General features: G+C 44.7%; 1 protein-coding gene across 6 annotated transcripts in view; it reads left to right on the top strand.

The window, feature by feature from the left end:
* The window catches only part of LOC115207873 (collagen alpha-1(VII) chain), a 103,453-nt gene that overhangs the window by 51,787 nt on the left and 31,800 nt on the right, over positions 1 to 19,866 (top strand). For 5 of the 6 annotated variants that reach the window (XM_029775400.1, XM_029775399.1, XM_029775397.1 and 2 more), the window contains exons 48-74: positions 107 to 142; positions 324 to 356; positions 490 to 561; positions 796 to 855; positions 1,487 to 1,522; positions 1,703 to 1,783; positions 5,342 to 5,377; positions 6,010 to 6,054; positions 7,828 to 7,899; positions 8,219 to 8,263; positions 8,360 to 8,395; positions 8,590 to 8,631; positions 8,752 to 8,832; positions 9,430 to 9,465; positions 9,571 to 9,606; positions 10,052 to 10,132; positions 10,256 to 10,291; positions 17,091 to 17,162; positions 17,378 to 17,422; positions 17,993 to 18,028; positions 18,232 to 18,267; positions 18,860 to 18,964; positions 19,072 to 19,137; positions 19,272 to 19,307; positions 19,431 to 19,466; positions 19,584 to 19,631; positions 19,746 to 19,781. In XM_029775400.1, the coding sequence (XP_029631260.1) occupies positions 107 to 142; positions 324 to 356; positions 490 to 561; positions 796 to 855; positions 1,487 to 1,522; positions 1,703 to 1,783; positions 5,342 to 5,377; positions 6,010 to 6,054; positions 7,828 to 7,899; positions 8,219 to 8,263; positions 8,360 to 8,395; positions 8,590 to 8,631; positions 8,752 to 8,832; positions 9,430 to 9,465; positions 9,571 to 9,606; positions 10,052 to 10,132; positions 10,256 to 10,291; positions 17,091 to 17,162; positions 17,378 to 17,422; positions 17,993 to 18,028; positions 18,232 to 18,267; positions 18,860 to 18,964; positions 19,072 to 19,137; positions 19,272 to 19,307; positions 19,431 to 19,466; positions 19,584 to 19,631; positions 19,746 to 19,781 (1,380 nt within the window). The remainder of the gene's footprint in view (positions 1 to 106; positions 143 to 323; positions 357 to 489; positions 562 to 795; positions 856 to 1,486; positions 1,523 to 1,702; positions 1,784 to 5,341; positions 5,378 to 6,009; positions 6,055 to 7,827; positions 7,900 to 8,218; positions 8,264 to 8,359; positions 8,396 to 8,589; positions 8,632 to 8,751; positions 8,833 to 9,429; positions 9,466 to 9,570; positions 9,607 to 10,051; positions 10,133 to 10,255; positions 10,292 to 17,090; positions 17,163 to 17,377; positions 17,423 to 17,992; positions 18,029 to 18,231; positions 18,268 to 18,859; positions 18,965 to 19,071; positions 19,138 to 19,271; positions 19,308 to 19,430; positions 19,467 to 19,583; positions 19,632 to 19,745; positions 19,782 to 19,866) is intronic. The other variant, XM_029775402.1, reaches the window with a different exon arrangement.

Here is a 19,866-nt window from a genome sequence, read left to right as displayed (position 1 = left end):
CTCCACAAAATAAACATGAGTGAACTATGTCATGTAATCAGAACAATGACATCAACTAAACACAGATGAACATCAGATAAAAACACCCTAACCTGTCTGTCTCCAGGGCAGTGAGGGCGCTAAAGGAGAACCTGGCCGGAGTGTGAGTCACCACATACATGGTTTATTTTGATGCCTCATCGTTAGATGGACCGATATGATTTCTTTTTATGGATTTTTATGGAAGTACTTCTCTACAGTAATTGAAAAGGCAGAGATCAGTATTGGTCAGTGTTGGTCAATGTAATGATATTTCCTCCTTTTGAATATTTCTACACATCCAGGGGCCAGGATTAAGTGGGAAGAAAGGTGAACAGGCAAGTTTCCCACATTTACTTCCTCATACTTTCCATCTCCATATTAATGGTTGATATGTTGATGTACTGGACACAGTTACAACACTTTCTCCATAGACTCATTCTCTCTTCCCCCTCTCCTCTCTTCCCTCAGGGTGAGCCGGGTCTGCCAGGTCCAGAGGGGCCCAGGGGCCAGAAGGGCGATTCAGCCCAGAAAGGTGAAAAGGTGAGTTGGTACCCACAGGTTACATGATGGTGCTCTGCATGAAACTGGCACTCCATGCCCTTCGGTGGTGTGTGTGTGTGCGCGGCATGTGTGTGTGTACGGCATGTGTGTGTGTACAGGGGATTTAATGATGTTCTCTATGCAAGCGGGTATCGATGTTTTATGCTGTTCATCTGTCTTTCTGTTCCTCACTGTCTCTCATTCTCTAATTTCTCTCCTCTTTCATTCTTCCAGGGATCCCCAGGTGCTGGCTCTCCTGGCCAGGCTGGATCTAAAGGAGAGCAGGGGGATCGGGTGAGTTCAGAGGAAGCTGTGATAATTTGTCAGTCTTTATCTAAGCTACAAATCTCCTTGATATACAGTTTTTTCGTTATTTTGTTCTATATTGTAGAATAATAGTGAAGACCTCAAAACTATGAAATAACACATATGGAATCATGTAGTAACCAAAAAAGTGTTTTATATTTTAGATTCTTAAGAAGGAAAGAAATTCCAGAAATACATTTTTAACAAGGCACACCTGTTAATTGAAATGCATTCCAGGTGACTACCTCATGAAGAGGTGGTAGGTAGCCTAGTGGTTAGAGTGTTGGACCAGTAACAGAAAGGTTGCTAGATCGAATCCCCGAGCTGACAAGGTATAAATCTGTCGTTCTGATTTGTTTAACATAGTTTTGATGTCTTCACTATTATTCTACAATATAGAAAATAGTCAAAATAAAGAAAAACCCTTGAATGAGTAGGTTTGTCTCAACTTTTGACTGGTACTGTCTCTGCAGAAAGCCCCAAAGGTATATTGTAAAACATATGTATCATTCATTGAGCTTCCCTGTGTAGCTGCTGAAAGATGCTCAGCATGTAGGTCATGTCCTACATACTCAGACTGACAGTCTGTAAACACATAAACATGTTCTTTCCCCTCCAGGGACTCTCTGGCTTAGCTGGAAGAATGGGGATCAAGGTGAGACACATGCTTTGACTGGCTTTTGTCTTTTTTATTTTATCTTCTATTTAGTATTTCTGTTGGATCAGTGTTGCTTTCTCATAAAGTAACTTGTACATTCTTGTAAGTAATCCTTAGCTTTCTTATAGTAAAACTACTGTGTCGTGTCCAGCTGATATCAATGTGTTCCTATTGTAGGGAGATTCAGGTGAACCAGGAGAGAGAGGGGAGACAGGACGAGCCGGACCCGCAGGAAAGAATGGCATCCCAGGAAAAGAGGTCTGAGACACTACCCATTCGACCCTGGAGCTTTTCACCTCTGCCAAACCCCTGCATGTTATACTATCACGCACCCAAAGCAAATAATCCCTGTTTCAATAGTAGTCACTTACTGCGCTAACGACCTGTTATCACTCTAATACTACTACTCTGTTATATCTATACTACTATTATGTTATAGCTATTGTATTTTCTCAAACTCTGCTTCTTCACTACTGGGCCCATTACCTGGTTACGTCTACACTTTAATTTCTCCAGTTCAATCAACCTACAGCAGTAGTCACCAACCTTTTCTGAGCCAGAATCACTTTCTGAGTCAAAATGCAACCCGAGATCTACCGCTCAGATTTCTTTAAAAACATGACTTCCAAAATGTAAGCCTATGCAGCATTAACCAATTAAAAACAGTTCTGCAGCGATGAGGTTCGTGCAGTAGGCTACAGGCCCAATACATTATCACCCTCATTTTGGCTACGCTTGAATTGCCCTGCCAATGTTGTTCTTCTCAGACCATTTTGACATTATATTTCAAAATTGTAGGTATGTTATCACACTGGTAATAGATTGTATGTTGTATTACTTGTGAGGCACAGCTGAGTGAGCATAATAAATCGTTTTTTTGCTGGACTGATGCCCTGCATCTGATGGTCAGTCTGAGAGGAGGGAGGGAACAGCGGTGAGGCTGCCTCTCACCTGACTCACCGTCCCGCCTCTCTCCTTCCCTCCATGAGAAAAAGGGACAGACTTTTAGCTGATGGCAAAACTTAAGTCACACTGCATTATTTCTGCTTCATGCACCAATTCATGTTGTTACTCCTATGACCAGAGAAAGTGAAATATTCCTTGATATAAAAAAAAGACACAAGCTGCCAATAATAACAACTTAAACATAGCCGCGGGAAGTAGGGATGCTGAGGTTGCTGCAGCACCCCCTGAAAAGTCAGAATGTACATTTTTGTATATATATTTGTTTTATTCTTACAAAAGTAGTGCACTGGGACTTTACTAGTCCTGTATTAACGGACCGATATAGCTGACTGTAGTGCGGGCAAACAAAGTGGTCCTAGTTGTGTAATTAGCAGACTGATATAGCCAACTTTTTTTGTGTCAAACAAAGTATTGGCAGTGCTGAATAACAAGTTAAACATGAACTTACTCATAAAATCAGCAGCTGTGTTCGTTGAGTCTCTCTCTAGTCATGGTTTTAAACGTTTTGAAATCTGTTCGAGGCTTCTTTTTACAGTCTATAGTGCGAGGAAACTGTGCAGACATGGTGATCTGAGCTATCTGATTGGCCAGCGGTAGGCCTATAAGTGCACTTGATTTTCCCTCTGGGCCTGACAAGGGTAGGCGAAGGGTAGGCGAAGTTCTACATGAAATGGTTCAAAATGTGAACATTTGCCTTCCCGGCACCAGGGCTGCTGAATCAAGTGCATCTACCACCAACAGAGTGAAACAAAATGTAAAAAATAGGAACGCAAGGCTTTATTGTTGGGTTTTTTACAGAAATGTTTGGTGATCGACTAGGAATGGCTTGGAGATCGCGATCGACAATTAAACTATTAGTATGTTATTCAAGACTGTACCACAAAGGGAATGAATGTCATACTGCCATTCCAGTGCAACTAATAACTGTACTAATACAGTGTGTCTAACTCTGACCTCTTTGTTGTGTAAATGTTGTTATGATATAACGATGACCTAACCAGTCATATAAGGCTTTCTTTCTATCTCTCTCCCCCTCATACCCTGATGACACTAGAGGTACATCACCACTAATGACTATTACTACAACTACTTTTTGGAATAATACTCAAACAATACTACTACTACTACTACTGCTACTACTACTACTATTACTAAGTCTATTTCATGTCTACCGCAATCTCTTTTCTGTATACAGTGCATTCAGGAATTATTCAAACCCCCTTGACTTTTTTCCCACATTTTGTTACATTACAACTTTATTCTAAAATTAATTAAAATCGTTTTTCCCCCTCATCAATCTACACTCAATACCCCATAATGTCAAAGCAAAAACTGTTTTTTAGAAATTTGTTACAACCTTAGTATTCAGACCCTTTACTCAGTACTTAGTTGAAGCACCTTTGGCAGCGATTACAGCCTCAAGTCTTCTTGGGTATGACGCTACAAGCTTGGCACACCTGTATTTGGGGAGTTTCTCCCATTCTTCTCTACAGATCCTCTCAAGCTCTGTCAGGTTGGATGGGGAGCGTCGCTGGACAGCTATTTTCAGGTCTCTCCAGAGATGTTCGATCGGGTTCAAGTCCGGGCTCTGGCTGGGCCACTCAAGGACATTCCGATACTTGTCCCAAAGCCACTCCTGCGTTGTCTTGGCTGTGTGTTTAGGGTCGTTGTCCTGTTGGTAGGTGAACCTCTTCATCAAGGATCTCTCTGTACTTTGCTCCGTTCATCTTTCCCTCGATCCAGACTAGTCTCCCATTCCCTACCTCTGAAAAACATCCCCACAGCATGATGCTGCCACCACCATGCTTCACCGTAGAGATGGTGCCAGGTTTCCTCCAGACGTGATGCTTGGCATTCAGGCCGAATAGTTCAATCTTGGTTTCATCAGACCAGAGAATCTTGTTTCTCATGGTCGAAGAGTCCTTTAGGTGCCTTTTGGCAAACTCCAAGTGGGTTGTCATGTGCCTTTTACTGAGTAGTGGCTTCTGTCTGGCCACTCTACCATAAAGGCCTGATTGGTGGAGTGCTGCAGAGATGGTTGTCCTTCTTTAAGGTTCTCCCATCTCCACAGAGGAACTCGGGAGCTCTGTCAGAGTGACCATTGGGTTCTTGATCACCTCCCTGACCAAAGCCCTGCTCTCCCGATTGCTCAGTTTGGCTGGGGGGCCAGCTCTAGGAAGAGTCTTGGTGGTTTCAAACGTCTTCCGTTTGAGAATGATGGATGCCACTGTGTTCTTGGGGACCTTCAAGGTTGCAGACATTTTTTGGTACCCTTCCCCAGATCTGTGTCTCGACACAATTCTGTCTTGGAGCTCTACGGTCAATTCCTTCAACCTCATGGCTTGGTTTTTGCTCTGACATGCATTGTCAACTATGGGACCTTATATAGACAGGTGTGTGCCTTTCCAAATCATGTCCAATCAATTGAATTTACCACAGCTGGACTCCAATCAAGTTGGAGAAACATCTCAAGGAGGATCAATTGAAAACAGGATGCACCAGAGCTCAATTTCGTGTCATATCAAAGGGTCTGAATACTTATGTAAATAAAGTTTCAGTTTTTATTTTTAAGTAATGTGCTAAGGAGTGTTCTAAACTTGTTTTCACGTTGTCATTATAGGGTATTGTGTGTAGATTGATGAGGGAAAATTGTATTTAATCAATTTTATAATAAGGCTGTAACGCAACAAAATGTGGAAAAGGGGAAGGGGTTTGAATACTTCCCATTTCCCTGTGTGATGTTGTGGGGTTCAGTTTTAAAAGTTTGATGTATTTTGACTGTGTCACTGTGGTCACTGTGGTGTTCTCCCCCTGTGATGGGACTGAATTATGGATCACTGTGTTTTACAGGGAGCCAAAGGAGACAAGGGCGACGAAGGCACTCCCGTAAGAAACAATCTCTCCATCCAGCTCTCTATATATACTTTGTCCTGTGATAAACCATGATATCTCTTTTTCTCTCTCTCTCTCTTTCTCTTTCAATTCAGTTTAAGGGCTTTATTGGCATTGGAAACATATTTTTACATTGCCAAAGCAAGTGAAATAGGTAGTAAACAGATGTGAAATAAATAATTAATACATTTACTGTAAACATTTCACTCATAAAAGTTCCAAAGTTCGCTCGCTCGCTCTGTCTCGCGATCTGTTTCTGTCTCTATCTCTCTTTCTCTCACTCTCTCTCTGTCTCTCTCTGTCTCTCTCTGTCGCTCCCTTATTCCCTTATCTGATTCTATCAGTTCCATTCAAAGTGTTCCATGTTTGAATGCCACTTCTCTCTCTCTCTGGCACCCATTCTCTTTATTAATATTGGTGAGTGAGAGATGTGTATTATTGTCATATGATTCAGTCACGCCTCAGACCCTCTGCTCATCTGACAGGGGATTGGTGGAGACTAGAGACAATAGCAGACAATAGCATAGTATTTATCTGTTTCTATGTCTTCCTCACCTCCTCCTTCCCCTCTTCCTCTCCTCCATCGGTCTCTCTAATTTTCCATCTGTTCTCGCTCTCTCCACCAGGGGGAGTCTGGACTCCCAGGGAAGGCAGGGGAGAGAGGACTTAGGGTGAGTAGTCACATGTCTGTGTTACATACAACCAATGAATGGTGTAAATGAATGGACAAAGCCATTGATCACATGACACCATTCATTCCAATAGCATATTGAAGCCAAATGAAGTCGGTTAAGATGGCGTCTCACGGAGACATAACATGCCCCGTTTGAGCTACTCCAGGAATGGGCGTTGCAGGCTTGCTCAGTGCTGCCACCTCTCATTGTTGAAGGCCGACCGGTGTACTGCAGGCTGCCATGAGCAACTAAATTATCCTTATATCTTTTTCTGTGTGTGAGTTTAAAAGATTCGGTTCAAGGACATACCATTTTTTGTATCATGCATAATTTTCAAAAAAATATAAATGCAACATGCAACAATTTCAAAGATTTTGCTGAGTTACAGTTCATATAAGGAAATCAGTAAATTTAAATAAATAAATTTGGCCTTAATCTATTGATTTCACATGACTGGGAATAGAGATAAGATTTTTTGGTCATAGATACCATTAAAAAATGAGGATCTCGTCATGGTATCTCTATGCATTCAAATTGCCATTGATAAAATGCACTTCTGTTCATTGTCTGTAGTTTATGCCTGCCCATAGCATAACCCCACTTTCACCATGGAGCACTCTGTTCTCTGTTCACAACGTCGACATCAGCAGACCGCTTGCCCACACGATGTGGTCTGCGGTTGTGAGGCCATTTGGACGTACTGCCAAATTCTCTAAAATGACGTTGGAGTTGGCTTATGGTAGACAAATTAAAATTAAATTCTCTGGCAAAAGCTCTGGTGGACATTCCTGCAGTCAGCATGTCAATTGCACGCTCTCTTAAATCTTGAGACATCTGTGGTATTGTGTTGTGTGACTAAACTGCACATTTTAGAGTGGCCTTTTATTGACCTCAGCACAAGGTGAACCTGTGTAATGATCATGCTGTTTAATCAGTTTCTTGACATGCCAGGTGGATGGGTTATCTTGGCAAAGAAGAAATGCTCACTAACAGGGATGTGAACAATTTTGTGCACAACATTTGAGAGAAATGAGCTTTTTGTGCGTATGAAAAATGTCTGGGATATTTTATTTCAGCTCATTAAACATGGGACCAACACTTTACATGTTGGGTTTATATTTTTGTTCAGTGTATATTTACACAAAGATTGACCATGAAGATTGCCATTTTTCCATTCTCTATAATGGGGGATTCTGTTTTCTGCTTACAATGCCTGCAGTACCGCAGTCGGCCTTGAATACCGTGGCTTCAATGAGAGGGGGCACTATAAAACATTAAAAAACTCCCTTTATGCCCTCTTTTCAGAATCGTCTTGCTGTACTGTCTATAGTGATTGATCACTAATGTAGGTCATGATCAATCAGTGAAATTGCTTATCCATATATTTATATATTTGTATTCCATTCCTTTACTTAGATTTGTGTGTATTAGGTATGTGTTGTGAAATTGTTAGATATTACTTGTTAGATATTGCTGCACTGTCGGAACAAGAAGCACAAGCATTTTGCCACACTCGCAATAACATCTGCTAAACACGTGTATGTGACCAATAAAATTTGATTTGATTTGATGAACCATGACCTACATGATATGAAGTGGATGTTGTCAGGACAGATGAAACCCTGATGAAGACCGCTTAGCTGTCGTTGATTAAATGCAATTTTGCATCGGAGCCATCAGTGTGCAGCTATTCCTGTCTTTTCTAAGATATTTTTAGGACTGCCATGGTAACTAAGCACAATCTGTGTGGGTTTTATCCCCCGTCCTCAGGGCCTTGCGGGTCAGCCTGGACGAGCAGGAGAGAAGGGAGACCTGGGAGACCCTGGAGAGCACGGACGTAATGTGAGACACATGTTTATGTGACAATGTGACACTCCTCTGACAGATTGAACTGATATACTGTCTGTGTCTTCTGTGTAATAGTTATTGGGAGCATGGAAGACATGTGAGACGCATTTGTGACGTGACACTTCTGTACACCCATGAATAAGTCAATAATTCATGTGGCACACATCTGACACTCTTCTGCCTGATTGATCTGATACTCTATATGTGTCAGTATTTGTGTTGGTTACTGTGAGTAATACAGTAGCAGTTGGTGTCTGTCTGTAGTGACAGTTGGTGTGTGTGTGGTGTGATGTGTATGGTGTGTCATCCACAGGGCAGCCCAGGACCTATCGGACCAAGAGGAGAGAAAGGAGTTGAGGTCAGAGGTTATGCTGTTTGTTATCTAATCTAATCTGATATAATAGTTCCAATCTGCTCAAAGTAACAAAACTGTATGTTGTTTATGACACAATAGGGAGCTCAAGGCCCCCCAGGACCTCCAGGGAAAGTGGTGAGTCCTGATAAGATTATAACTCTTTAACAATATGTTCATTTAGCAGAGACTAAATGTGACTTTCAGTCAACAAATTTGGTCCCTGTGAGAATCATACCAAAGAAATGGTATTACAAGCACCGTACTAACTGAATGAGCCATCAGAACCACATAGCTACCAACACCTCTCTGTCTCTCTCTAACTTCTACAGGGCGATACAATGCAAAAGCTTAAAGGAGAAAGAGGAGAAAAGGTATGTAGATGTCCCTTACTTACTTCTAACATTGTACGAACACATCTTTGTGTGTATACAGCACAGCTCTTTCTCAGTACACCTAACCTCCCAGTGTCTGATGTCACTTCCTGTGTCTAGGGAGATGCTGGTGACCCGGGAGAGCATGGGGGCAAAGGTCAGAAGGGCGAGGCAGGGTCCTCAGGGGCCGCGGGGCTCCGGGTGAGTAAGACTGCTGTCTCTGTCTCTTATCTAACCTTTATTTAACTAGGTAAGTCAGATAAGAACAAATTCTTATTTACAATGACGGCCTACCCCGGCCAAACCCGGACGACGCTGGGCCAATTGTACGCCGCCCTATGGGACTCCCAACCACGGTCGGTTGTGATACAGCCTGGAATCAAACCAGGGTCTGTAGTAATGCCTCTAGCGCTGAGATACAGTGCCGACCACTGCGCCACTCGGCTCCTTTCTAGCCATAAGGGGGAAGCAAGCCTTTTTACGAAAATAAAAACCCAATTTCTAATTGGGTTTAAAGGACAACTTGTCATCCAACCATATACCTAGGTATTTGTAGGATGACACTTTTTCAATGGATAAGTACCCTTGATGGGTCACTGTCTCTAAACTACCTCTAAACTTTAAGCAGAGTCTTACGGGGCTATCCTTCCAAATCTAGTGTCTTGAGAAGCCTAAGCTTCGGCGGTTACTGAAGTATACTGACCTGTGATGGCTGTCTGTCTGTCTGTGTGCTGTAGTGTGTGTAATTCTTACCCTGTGTCTTCTCTCTCTCACCTGCTCTGTTGTTTGTCTGTGTAGGGTCTCGAGGGACAGCGTGGACCTCCAGGGTCGAGAGTAAGTCACTGTCTGTCTGTCATGTTTGTCTGTCTGTCTAATCACTATCCCTCTCACCTCCCCTCTCTCTATTTCAATCATTGCTCTTTCTTTCTTTTTCTCCAGGGTGACACAGGAGAGAGAGGAGGCCCAGGAGACAAGGTCTGAACAACACATACTACAGTGACTTCTCACATTCTCACACAGGCAGATTTTGTAATTGACAAATCCTGATAGGGTATGGTTCTCCAAACTGGCTGGTGATTGGCAGGTTGCGCTGTCCTTCATTCCACCGGATCCTGTTTACCAGTCTGCAGATTCCCAGTGGGATGAAGCTCAGTGGGGCCTGCTCACAACATCACCACAGCCTGAGACATGCAACTTACTACTGTATACACACATGCTCTGCATCCTAAAAAATACCTCACCGTAGTCATTTTCAAACATTAAACTAACTCTGAGTAACGACGCTGGAGCACTGAATTGCCTTTCCACAGTAGTAGTAGAGTTTTATCCTCTTGTTCAAAATATTCCCCGGTCCAATACAACCACTGTGCAGCCCTTATTCTGATCATACTCTATGCATCATGTGTGCTTCTCTCTCTAGGGAGAGAGAGGTGCGTCTGGGCTGGATGGACGCAACGGTCTGGATGGCAAACCAGGGGCACCAGGAGCGGCCGGCCTGAGGGTCAGTACCTCTGTCTCTGTCATACAGACATTACAACAGCTGTAGATTCTCAGGGTACTGTGAACATGACATAAACATTACTGTCTTTAGTTGTCTCTCAATCCTTTCCCCTTGGTGTTACAGGGAGACCCAGGGAAACTAGGAGATCCAGGAAGAGATGTGAGTACCACTGGTCCCCAGGCCAGAATCAACCCCTAGACTCGGGGTGCCCAACCCCAGTCCCAGAGGGCAGCACTTCTGCTGGCTTGTGTGGCTCTCTGGTACATTCATTAGTCTGTTAAAGTCAGTGAGTGGAGCTGTTACCATTTGTCTTATCTGAACCTTGGAGAGGTCCCATTAAGAAGTGAGAAAGGATTTCATGCAAAGATGATCTATTATTATATTGATGGGTCCACTGGCCGCTTTAACAATGGAAATACATGTCTGCAAAGGTGAAAGGCAGGCGGGAGGAGGCGCGATCAGGTGGGAACATTCTAGCCAGTGATCTTTTGTAGAAAATGTATCAATACACTCGTAACAACCAAAGCATTATGAAATCAAATAAGCCTCAGCTATCAAAATAGCAATTCACTTTCATCTTAAACAAATTTGTCACTTTCACATTGCCCTCCAGACAAAAACACCTCACTTGCTTATAGCGTTAAGCAGAACAAATCTGCTTATTCTGCGCGGACAGATTTTGGGCGGAGTCGACCCTCTCGCTTTGCCTCTTGCTTTCAGCTTCAGGCTAGTATCGCATCTGCCAAATTACTAAAATGTCAATGTACATGGAACAAAAATATGAACGCAACATGTGTTGGTCCCATGTTTCATGAGCTGAAATAAAAGATCCCAGAAATTTTCCATACGCAATAAAAAGCGTATTTCTCTTAAATTTTGTGCACAAATTTGTTTACATCCCTGTTAGTGAGCATTTCTCCATTGCCAAGGTAATCCATCTACCTGACAGGTGTGGCATATCAAGAAGCATGATCATTGCACAGGTGCACCTTGTGCTGGAGACAATAAAAGGCCACCCTAAAATGTGCAGTTTTGTCACACAACACAATGCCACTGATGTCTCAAGTTTTGAAGAAGCATGCAATTGGCATGCTGACCTATGGAATGTCCACCAGAGCTGTTGCCAGATAATTTGATGTTAATTTCTCTACCATAAGCCACCTCCAACATCGTTTTAGAGAATTTGGCAGTACATCCAACCAGCCTCACAACTGCAGACTATGTGTAACCATGCCAGCCCAGGACCCCCACATCCGGCTTCTTCACCTGCAGGACCGTCTGAGACCAGCCACCCAGACAGCAGATGAAACTGTGGGTTTGCACAAACAAAGAATTTCTGCACAAACTGTCAGAAACCGTTTCAGGTAAACTCATTTGCGTGCTCGTCATCCTCACCAGGGTCTTGACCTGACTGCAGTTCGGCGTTGTAACCGACTTCAGTGGGCCAATGCTCACCTTCGATGGCCACTGGCACCCTGTAGGAGTGTGCCCTTCATGGATGAATCCCGCCTTCAACTGTACCGAGCAGATAGCAGACAGCGTGTATGGCGTCGTGTGGGCGAGCTGTTTGCTGACGTCAATGTTGTGAACAGAGTGCCCCATGGTGGTGGTGAGGTTACGGTATGGGCAGGCATAAACCACAGACAACGAACACAATTACATTTTATCGATGGCAATTTGAATGCTCCGTGATGAGATCCTGAGGCCCATTGTCGTGCCATTCATCCGCCGCCATCACCTCATGTTTCAGCATGATAATGCACGCCCCCATGTCGCAAGGATCTGTACACAATTCCTGAAAATGTCCCAGTTCTTCCATGGCTGCACACTCACCAGACATATCACCCTTGAGCATGTTTGGGATGCTCTGGATCGACATGTACGACAGCATGTTCCAGTTCCCGCCAATGACCAGCAACATTGAACAACCATTGAAAAGGAGTGGGACAACATTCTACAGGCTACAATCAACAGCCTGATCAAATCTATACGAAGGAGATGTGTCGCTCTGATTGAGGAAAATGGTGGTCACACCAAATACTGACTGGTTTTCTGATCCACGACCCAACCTTTTTTTTAAGGTATCTATGACCAGCACATGCATATCTGTATTCCCAAACATGGTAAACCCATAGATTAGGACCTAATGAATTTATTTTAATTGACTGATTTCCTTATTTGTATTTGTATTTATTATGGATCCCCATTAGCTGCTGCCTTGGGGACCAGCAATATTGAGGCAGTTTATACATTTTTTTAAACATTACAATACATTCACATAACACACTGTTATGAAGTCTGTACCTCAGTAAAATCTTAAATTGTGGCATGTTTATATTTTTGTTCAGTATACTGTAAATGTGGTGGAGGATGCTCTCCGATTGCATGTAAAAAATGTAAACAAATAAAAATGGTGGATAGAGACTTGCTAGCTACGTTAGCTGGGATTTTTTACAAGGATTCTGCCTCCTGAAAAAAGCTTCTCCCAAGCGGGTGTGACACCTACTCCCGTTGCCTGCTCACTCTTTTTCCCCTGTCCAACTACAAAGTTTCTCCCTGCAGGCAGTCACTGAGTCTGAGGCGCTAAAAGACCCCAAAATAACATCTGGTTCACTGCAACCTTAAAGGTCCTAAATGATGTCACCATTGTCCTTGATTCGAATGAATGTTTTTATTGACTTGGCCAAAGCTTTTGATACGGTAGACCATTCCATTCTTGTGGGCCGGCTAAGGAGTATGTCACCAAGGGAGTACCCCAAGACTCGATCCTAGACCCCACGCTCTTCTCAATTTACATCAACAACATAGCTCAGGCAGTAGGAAGCTCTCTCATCCATTTATATGCAGTCTTATACTCAGCTGGCCCCTTCCCGGATTTTGTTCTTAAACGCTCTACAACAAAGCTTTGTTAGTGTCCAACAAGCTTTCTCTGCCCTTAACCTCTCTGGTATCATTGGGACGCTAGCGTCCCACCTCGACAACAGCCAGTGAAATTGCAGGGCGCCAAATTCAAACAACAGAAATCCCATAATTAAAATTCCTCAAACATACAAGTATTATACACCATTTTAAAGATAAAGTTCTTGTTAATCCAACCACAGTGTCCGATTTCAAAAAGGCTTTACGGCGAAAGCACACCATGCGATTATGTTAGGACAGCGCCTAGCCACAAGAAACCCTACAGACATTTCACAGCCAAGGAGAGGACTCACAAAAGTCAGAAATAGTGATTAAATGAATCACTAGCTGTCATGGGAATTATTTTATCCCCATGATAATAATTAACAATCAATAAGCCTTGACTAATTCCCAAAGTTTGTAAGACACTGGGTAAAGAATAATTAGGCAAGGACTCAGCTTTCTGCAAAAGGTTCGTACAGTTTATTCAGAGAACGTTCTGCCCAACATTAACAAAGAAGTTAATTTTATCCTCTCTCTCCGCTTACGCACACACCTCCACACAAACAGTAGGTGAATAGTATGAATAGTATGAATAGTAGAAGGATTACTTTATCCTATCCCAGGTATTCCTTAAAGAGGTGGGGTTTTAGGTGTCTCCGGAAGGCGGTGATTGACTCCGCTGTCCTGGCGTCGTGGGGGAGCTTGTTCCACGATTGGGGTGCCAGAGCAGCGAACAGTTTTGACTGGGCTGAGTGGGAACTGTGCTTCTGCAGAGGTAGGGAGGCGAGCAGGCCAGAGGTGGATGAACGCAGTGCCCTTCTTTGGGTGTAGGGACTGATCAGAGCCTGAAGGTACGGAGGTGCCGTTCCCCTCACAGCTCCGTAGGCAAGCACCATGGTCTTGGCTTCAACTGGAAGCCAGTGGAGTGTGCGGAGGAGCGGGGTGAAGGTTGGGAAGAACTTGGGAAGGTTGAACACCAGATGGGCTGCGGCGTTCTGGATGAGTTGTAGGGGTTTAATGGCACAGGCAGGGAGCCCCGCCAGCAGCGAGTTGCAGTAATCCAGACGGGAGATGACAAGTGCCTGGATTAGGACCTGCAGGATCGGGTCACCGCCTTGATGTTAGCGGAGAACGACAGGGTGTTGTCCAGGGTCACGCCAAGGCTCTTAGCACTCTGGGAGGAGGACACAATGGAGTTGTCAACCGTGATGGCGAGATCATGGAACGGGCAGTCCTTCCCCGGGAGGAAGAGCAGCTCCGTCTTGCCGAGGGTCAGCTTGAGGTGGTGATCCGTCATCCACACTGATATGTCTGCCAGACATGCAGAGATGCGATTCGCCACCTGGTTATCAGAAGGGGGAAAGGAGAAGATTAATTGTGTGTCGTCTGTGTAGCAATGATAGGAGAGACCATGTGAGGATATGACAGATCCAAGTGACTTGGTGTATAGCGAGAATAGGAGAGGGCCTAGAACTGAGCCCTGGGGGACACCAGTGGTGAGAGCACGTGGTGCGGAGACGGATTCTCGCCACGCCACCTGGTAGGAGCGACCTGTCAGGTAGGACGCAATCCAAGAGTGAGCCGCGCCGGAGATGCCCAACTCGGAGAGGGTGGAGAGGAGGATCTGATGGTTCACAGTATCAAAGGCAGCAGATAGGTCTAGAAGGATGAGAGCAGAGGAGAGAGAGTTAGCTTTAGCAGTGCGGAGAGCCTCCGTGACACAGAGAAGAGCAGTCTCAGTTGAATGACCAGTCTTGAAACCTGTCTGATTTGGATCAAGAAGGTCATTCTGAGAGAGATAGCAAGAGAGCTGGCCAAGGACGGCATGCTCAAGAGTTTTGGAGAGAAAAGAAAGAAGGGATACTGGTCTATAGTTGTTGACATCGGAGGGATCGAGTGTAAGTTTTTTGAGAAGGGGTGCAACTCTCGCTCTCTTGAAGACGGAAGGGACGTAGCCAGCGGTCAAGGATGAGTTGATGAGCAAGGTGAGGTAGGGGAGAAGGTCTCCGGAAATGGTCTGGAGAAGAGAGGAGGGGATAGGGTCAAGCGGGCAGGTTGTTGGGCGGCCGGCCGGCCGTCACAAGTCGCAAGATTTCATCTGGAGAGAGAGGGGAGAAAGAGGTCAAAGCATAGGGGAGGGCAATGTGAGCAGGACCAGCGGTGTCGTTTGACTTAACAAACGAGGATCGGATGTCGTCAACCTTCTTTTCAAAATGGTTGACGAAGTCATCCGCAGAGAGGGAGGAGGGGGGGGAGGAGGATTCAGGAGGGAGGAGAAGGTGGCAAAGAGCTTCCTAGGGTTAGAGGTAGATGCTTGGAATTTAGAGTGGTAGAAAGTGGCTTTAGCAGCAGAAACAGAGGAAGAAAATGTATAGAGGAGGGAGTGAAAAGATGCCAGGTCCGCAGGGAGGCTAGTTTTCCTCCATTTCCGCTCGGCTGCCCGGAGCCCTGTTCTGTGAGCTCGCAATGAGTCGTCAAGCCACGGAGCAGGAGGGGAGGACCGAGCCGGCCGGGAGGATAGGGGACATAGAGAGTCAAAGGATGCAGAAAGGGAGGAGAGGAGGGTTGAGGAAGCAGAATCAGGAGATTGATTGGAAAAGGATTGAGCAGAGGGAAGAGATGATAGGATGGAAGAGGAGAGTGTAGCAGGAGAGAGAGAGCGAAGGTTGCGATGGCGCAATACCATCTGAGTAGGGGCAGAGTGAGTAGTGTTGGAGGAGAGCGAGAGGGAAAAGGATACAAGGTAGTGGTCGGAGACTTGGAGGGGAGTTGCAGTGAGATTAGTAGGTTTTTGTCATAAATAATCAATAATATTTCAACCGGACAAAGCTTCGTCAATAGAAAAGGAGAAACAAGATAGGCGTGCTCCTGATCACGCGCTGGACTCATGTCTGGAAATTTCCACTGTCCACTCATTGAAAGTGCTGTATCTCCCTCATTTTTCAGAGTAAAAGCCTGAAACAATGCCTCAAGACTGGCCACATGTAGAAGAAGCCATAGAGATCGTGAACTGAGTCCTAAGTCTTTGTATGGTGGATAGGCTTTCAATGGAAAAACAGCCTTTCAAAATAATAGTACTTCCTGGATGGATTTTCCTCAGGTTTTTGCCTGCCATATCAGTTCTGTTATACTCACAGACATTATTTTAATATTTTTGGAAACGGTAGAGTGTTTTCTATCCAAATCTACTAATTATATGCATATCCTAGCTTCTGGGCCTGAGTAGCAGGCAGTTTAATTTGGGCACGCTTTTCATCCAAAATTCCGAGTGTGATTACTACTTCTGAGGGTTTAGAGTTTGAGGTAGTCACCTCATACAAGTACTTGGGAGTATGGCTAGACGGTACACTCTTTCTCTCAGCACATGTCAAAGCTGCAGGCTAAGTTAAATCTAGACTTGGTTTCCTCTATCATAATCGCTTCTCCATCACCCGAGCTGCCAAACTAACCCTGATTCAGATGACCACCCTATCCATGCTAGATTAGGGAGACGTAATTTATAGATCGGCGGCAGGTAAGAGTGCTCTTGAGCGGCTAGATTTTCTTTACCATTCTGCCATCAGATTTGCCACCAATGCTCCTCATAAGACACATCACTGCACTCTATACTCCTCTGTTAACTGGTCATCTCTGTATACCCGTCGCAAGACCCACTGGTTGATGCTTATTTATCTCCATTTCTTCATTCAAAGACTCAATCATGGACACTTACTGACACTTGTGTCTGCTTCGCGTGATGTATTGTTCTCTCAGACTTCTTGCCCTTTGTGCTATTGTCTGTGCCCAATAATGTTTGTACCATGTTTTGTGCTGCTACCATTTTCTGCTGCTGTGTTGTGTTGCTACTGTGTTTTTGTCATGTGTTGCTACCATTCTGTGTTGTTGTCTTAGGTCTCTCTTTATGTTGTGTTGTCTCTCTTGTCGTGATGTGGGTTTGTCCTATTTATTTATTTTTATTCCAGCCGTCACTTACTGTGTTTGAACACTAGAGGGCACTGTGTTGCTCTGTGGTTTCAGCCCTCACTCCTCCACTGTGTCTGTCTGTCTGTCTCACCAGGGGCTGCCAGGACTAAGAGGTGTACAGGGCCTCCCAGGCCCTATTGGGCCCGCTGGAAATCCAGGCACACCTGTGAGTTTGCCAACACTGTCAACCACACAAACAAAAACACATACATGCACGACGCACCCACCCACACACAGACACACACACACACACACACACACACACACACACACACACACACACACACACACACACACACACACACACACACACACAAAACACTCCACTTTCCAAAGCACGTGTCTCATTGATGTCTCATAACTCTAATTGTTGTGTTTCAGGGCAAAGCAGGAGAAAATGGAAAACCAGGGGCTGCTGGGAAAATGGTGAGGGATCAGTCAGACCTCTAACATAGCATCCTGCAGGGCATTACCACACTACATCATACCTCTGATTAATAACAAACTGAATGAAAACATTTTTAATTGGATGCGATTCAGTGCTATTTATTATGAGCTTTATCATCACCAGTTAGTCCTATTTGTCTCTGTCAGTCTGTGTAATTACCATTAAACATGTTTGTCACATCCTCAGGTTAAAGTGCACTGATCAGATGTGACTCTGAGGCTTTTATTCCACCTAAGTGGCTGTGCTGACTTTGTGTTGATTCCAAATGGCACCCTATTCCCTATATAGTGCACTACTTTTGACCATGCCCTATAGGGCTCTGGTCAAAATGAATGCATTATGTAGGGTTAGGGAGCCATTTGGGGAGCTGCCCATCTGTTGTAATGTTAAGTGAGGAGGTAATAGGATGATCAACCGAAGCTTCTGCAATACATTATCTATCTAACTGAGAGGCTCAGCTTGATACAACAGCATAGTGAGCTTTTATAAATGCGCATTTCAGTGTTGTTAGTTTGGTAAGTTTCTTATTGTGTTGTTGTTTTTCGCAGGGTGAGGATGGCGTACCAGGGGAAGATGGCAGAAAGGTCAGTGTTGGTTACGGCACTCAGGACTATTTAAATTCACATAACTTTATTCATGGTCTATGGTCCACTGACCAGTAAACATCACGGTTTCCTCCCATTGCTGTGCTGATATTGCTGTTCATGTTCATTTGGAGTTAATGTGAATGTCTTTGCAGTGCCACTGTTGTCTTTAGTGATGAATATGATGTTTCTCTACCTCACAGGGTGACAAAGGAGAGTCTGGGGTTTCTGGAAGAGACGTTAGTAACTTGTTACCCTGTATCTTTATCTCTCCCCTCTCGCTCTCTTTTAATGTCTGTACAATGTCCTTTCTTTCCTCCCCTGCTGTCTCTCTCGTCTTCTCGCTCCCTCTTTCCCTCCGTCTTCATCGATCCTGCTCTCCTCGGCTCCTGAGCATCTCTCGATTATCCCTGTTCCGTTTCTTTCTCGCCATCAATCCCCCTCCTAGTGTGTGTTTATTAAGCGTACTCTCCTGTGACATTGATATTTCTATCACACCCTACCTTCACGGTGAAATCAATAGCGCTCTAAGCAGCAGCTGTATAAATGCAACGGTGGGTAATGATCAAGCTCTGCTTTTGAGGGCCAGCCGCTTCTGAAAGGGGATCCGCACAGGCATAGAATGTCAAGGCTGTGGTTTCATGTCCAAATTCATAGAAATTATCTAGGACATCTGCCTCCTTTCTAGTTCAGGCCAGACCCCTTAGGAATGGAATAGAGTGTCCGTGCTGGTCTGAAGTTGTCGTGTGTGTGTGTGTGTGTGTGTGTGTGTGTGTGTGTGTGTGTGTGTGTGTGTGTGTGTGTGTGTGTGTGTGTGTGTGTGCGTTTCAGGGCCGTGACGGGCTGAAGGGGGACCGGGGCCTTGGCGGGCCTGCAGGGCCAACTGGTCTATCTGGACCCCAAGGGGTCCCTGGCACCATCGGACCTCCAGGACAGGTACAGAACAGTCATATGGCTCTGCTTCCTAGAGTGTGTGTGTGTGTGTGTCACTTGGCGCTCTGATTATACAGTTATCTCTCTCTCCCCTCTCTTCTCTCTCTCAGGTGGTCTATGCGAAGGGAGCTCCAACACCATCTATCCCTGGCCCTCAGGGGCCTCCAGGAACCCCAGTAAGTTACTATGTTGGATATGAGCCGTGCAATATAGCAGTATAGCATAGCCTGATGTAGCAGTACTGTGTGCTTGTCTTAAGTACATTTCTAATGCATTCTGTTTCTGATGCCCATCTCTCTGTGTCTCTCAGGGTGTGCCTGGAATCCCAGGGACCGTAGGAGCTAGAGTAAGTCATTTTCATAGAGATCATTTACTATTATCTATTTCTATGGTCAGTCAGTCTGCTCCAGCTCTGTCCATTCATCTGTCCTTCAGTCTGATCTCTGACCCATTCACTCTTGTATTTCAGGGGGAGAGAGGAGCAGTGGGCAGTAAAGGTGAAAGGGTAAGTGTGTGTGTGTGTCTTGCATATGAATGTGTACACATGCTGTTTCCTGAGTATGTGTATTGGTGTATGTGTTAGTGCATCTTTAGTATTACTGATGTGAGATGTTATTGACAGGGTGACCCAGGAGAGGACGGGCAACCGGGCAGGCCTGGAACAGCAGTGGTAAGAAAATACAGATTCAAGAAAGGAGAATAACCCCAGCATGTGACTGATAAAGGCATGACCATGTACTGTATTCACTCCTCCTTGACACTGTTTGTGCCTCTCTCCCGTCAGGATGTGCAGAAGGCCCTCTCTAACCTTGGCATTGAGGTAAGTGGATACTAAATGTTTGCAATGATGTGACATTAAGGCATAGCAGTGCTGTATATGAGTCTCCTTCCCTTTGAACAAGCCT

This window comes from Salmo trutta, chromosome 14, assembly GCF_901001165.1.
Source record: "Salmo trutta chromosome 14, fSalTru1.1, whole genome shotgun sequence".
NCBI classification, from domain to species: Eukaryota; Metazoa; Chordata; class Actinopteri; order Salmoniformes; family Salmonidae; genus Salmo; species Salmo trutta.
Note: the sequence above shows the minus strand (reverse complement) of the source record. Positions and strands in the feature narration are given on the sequence as shown.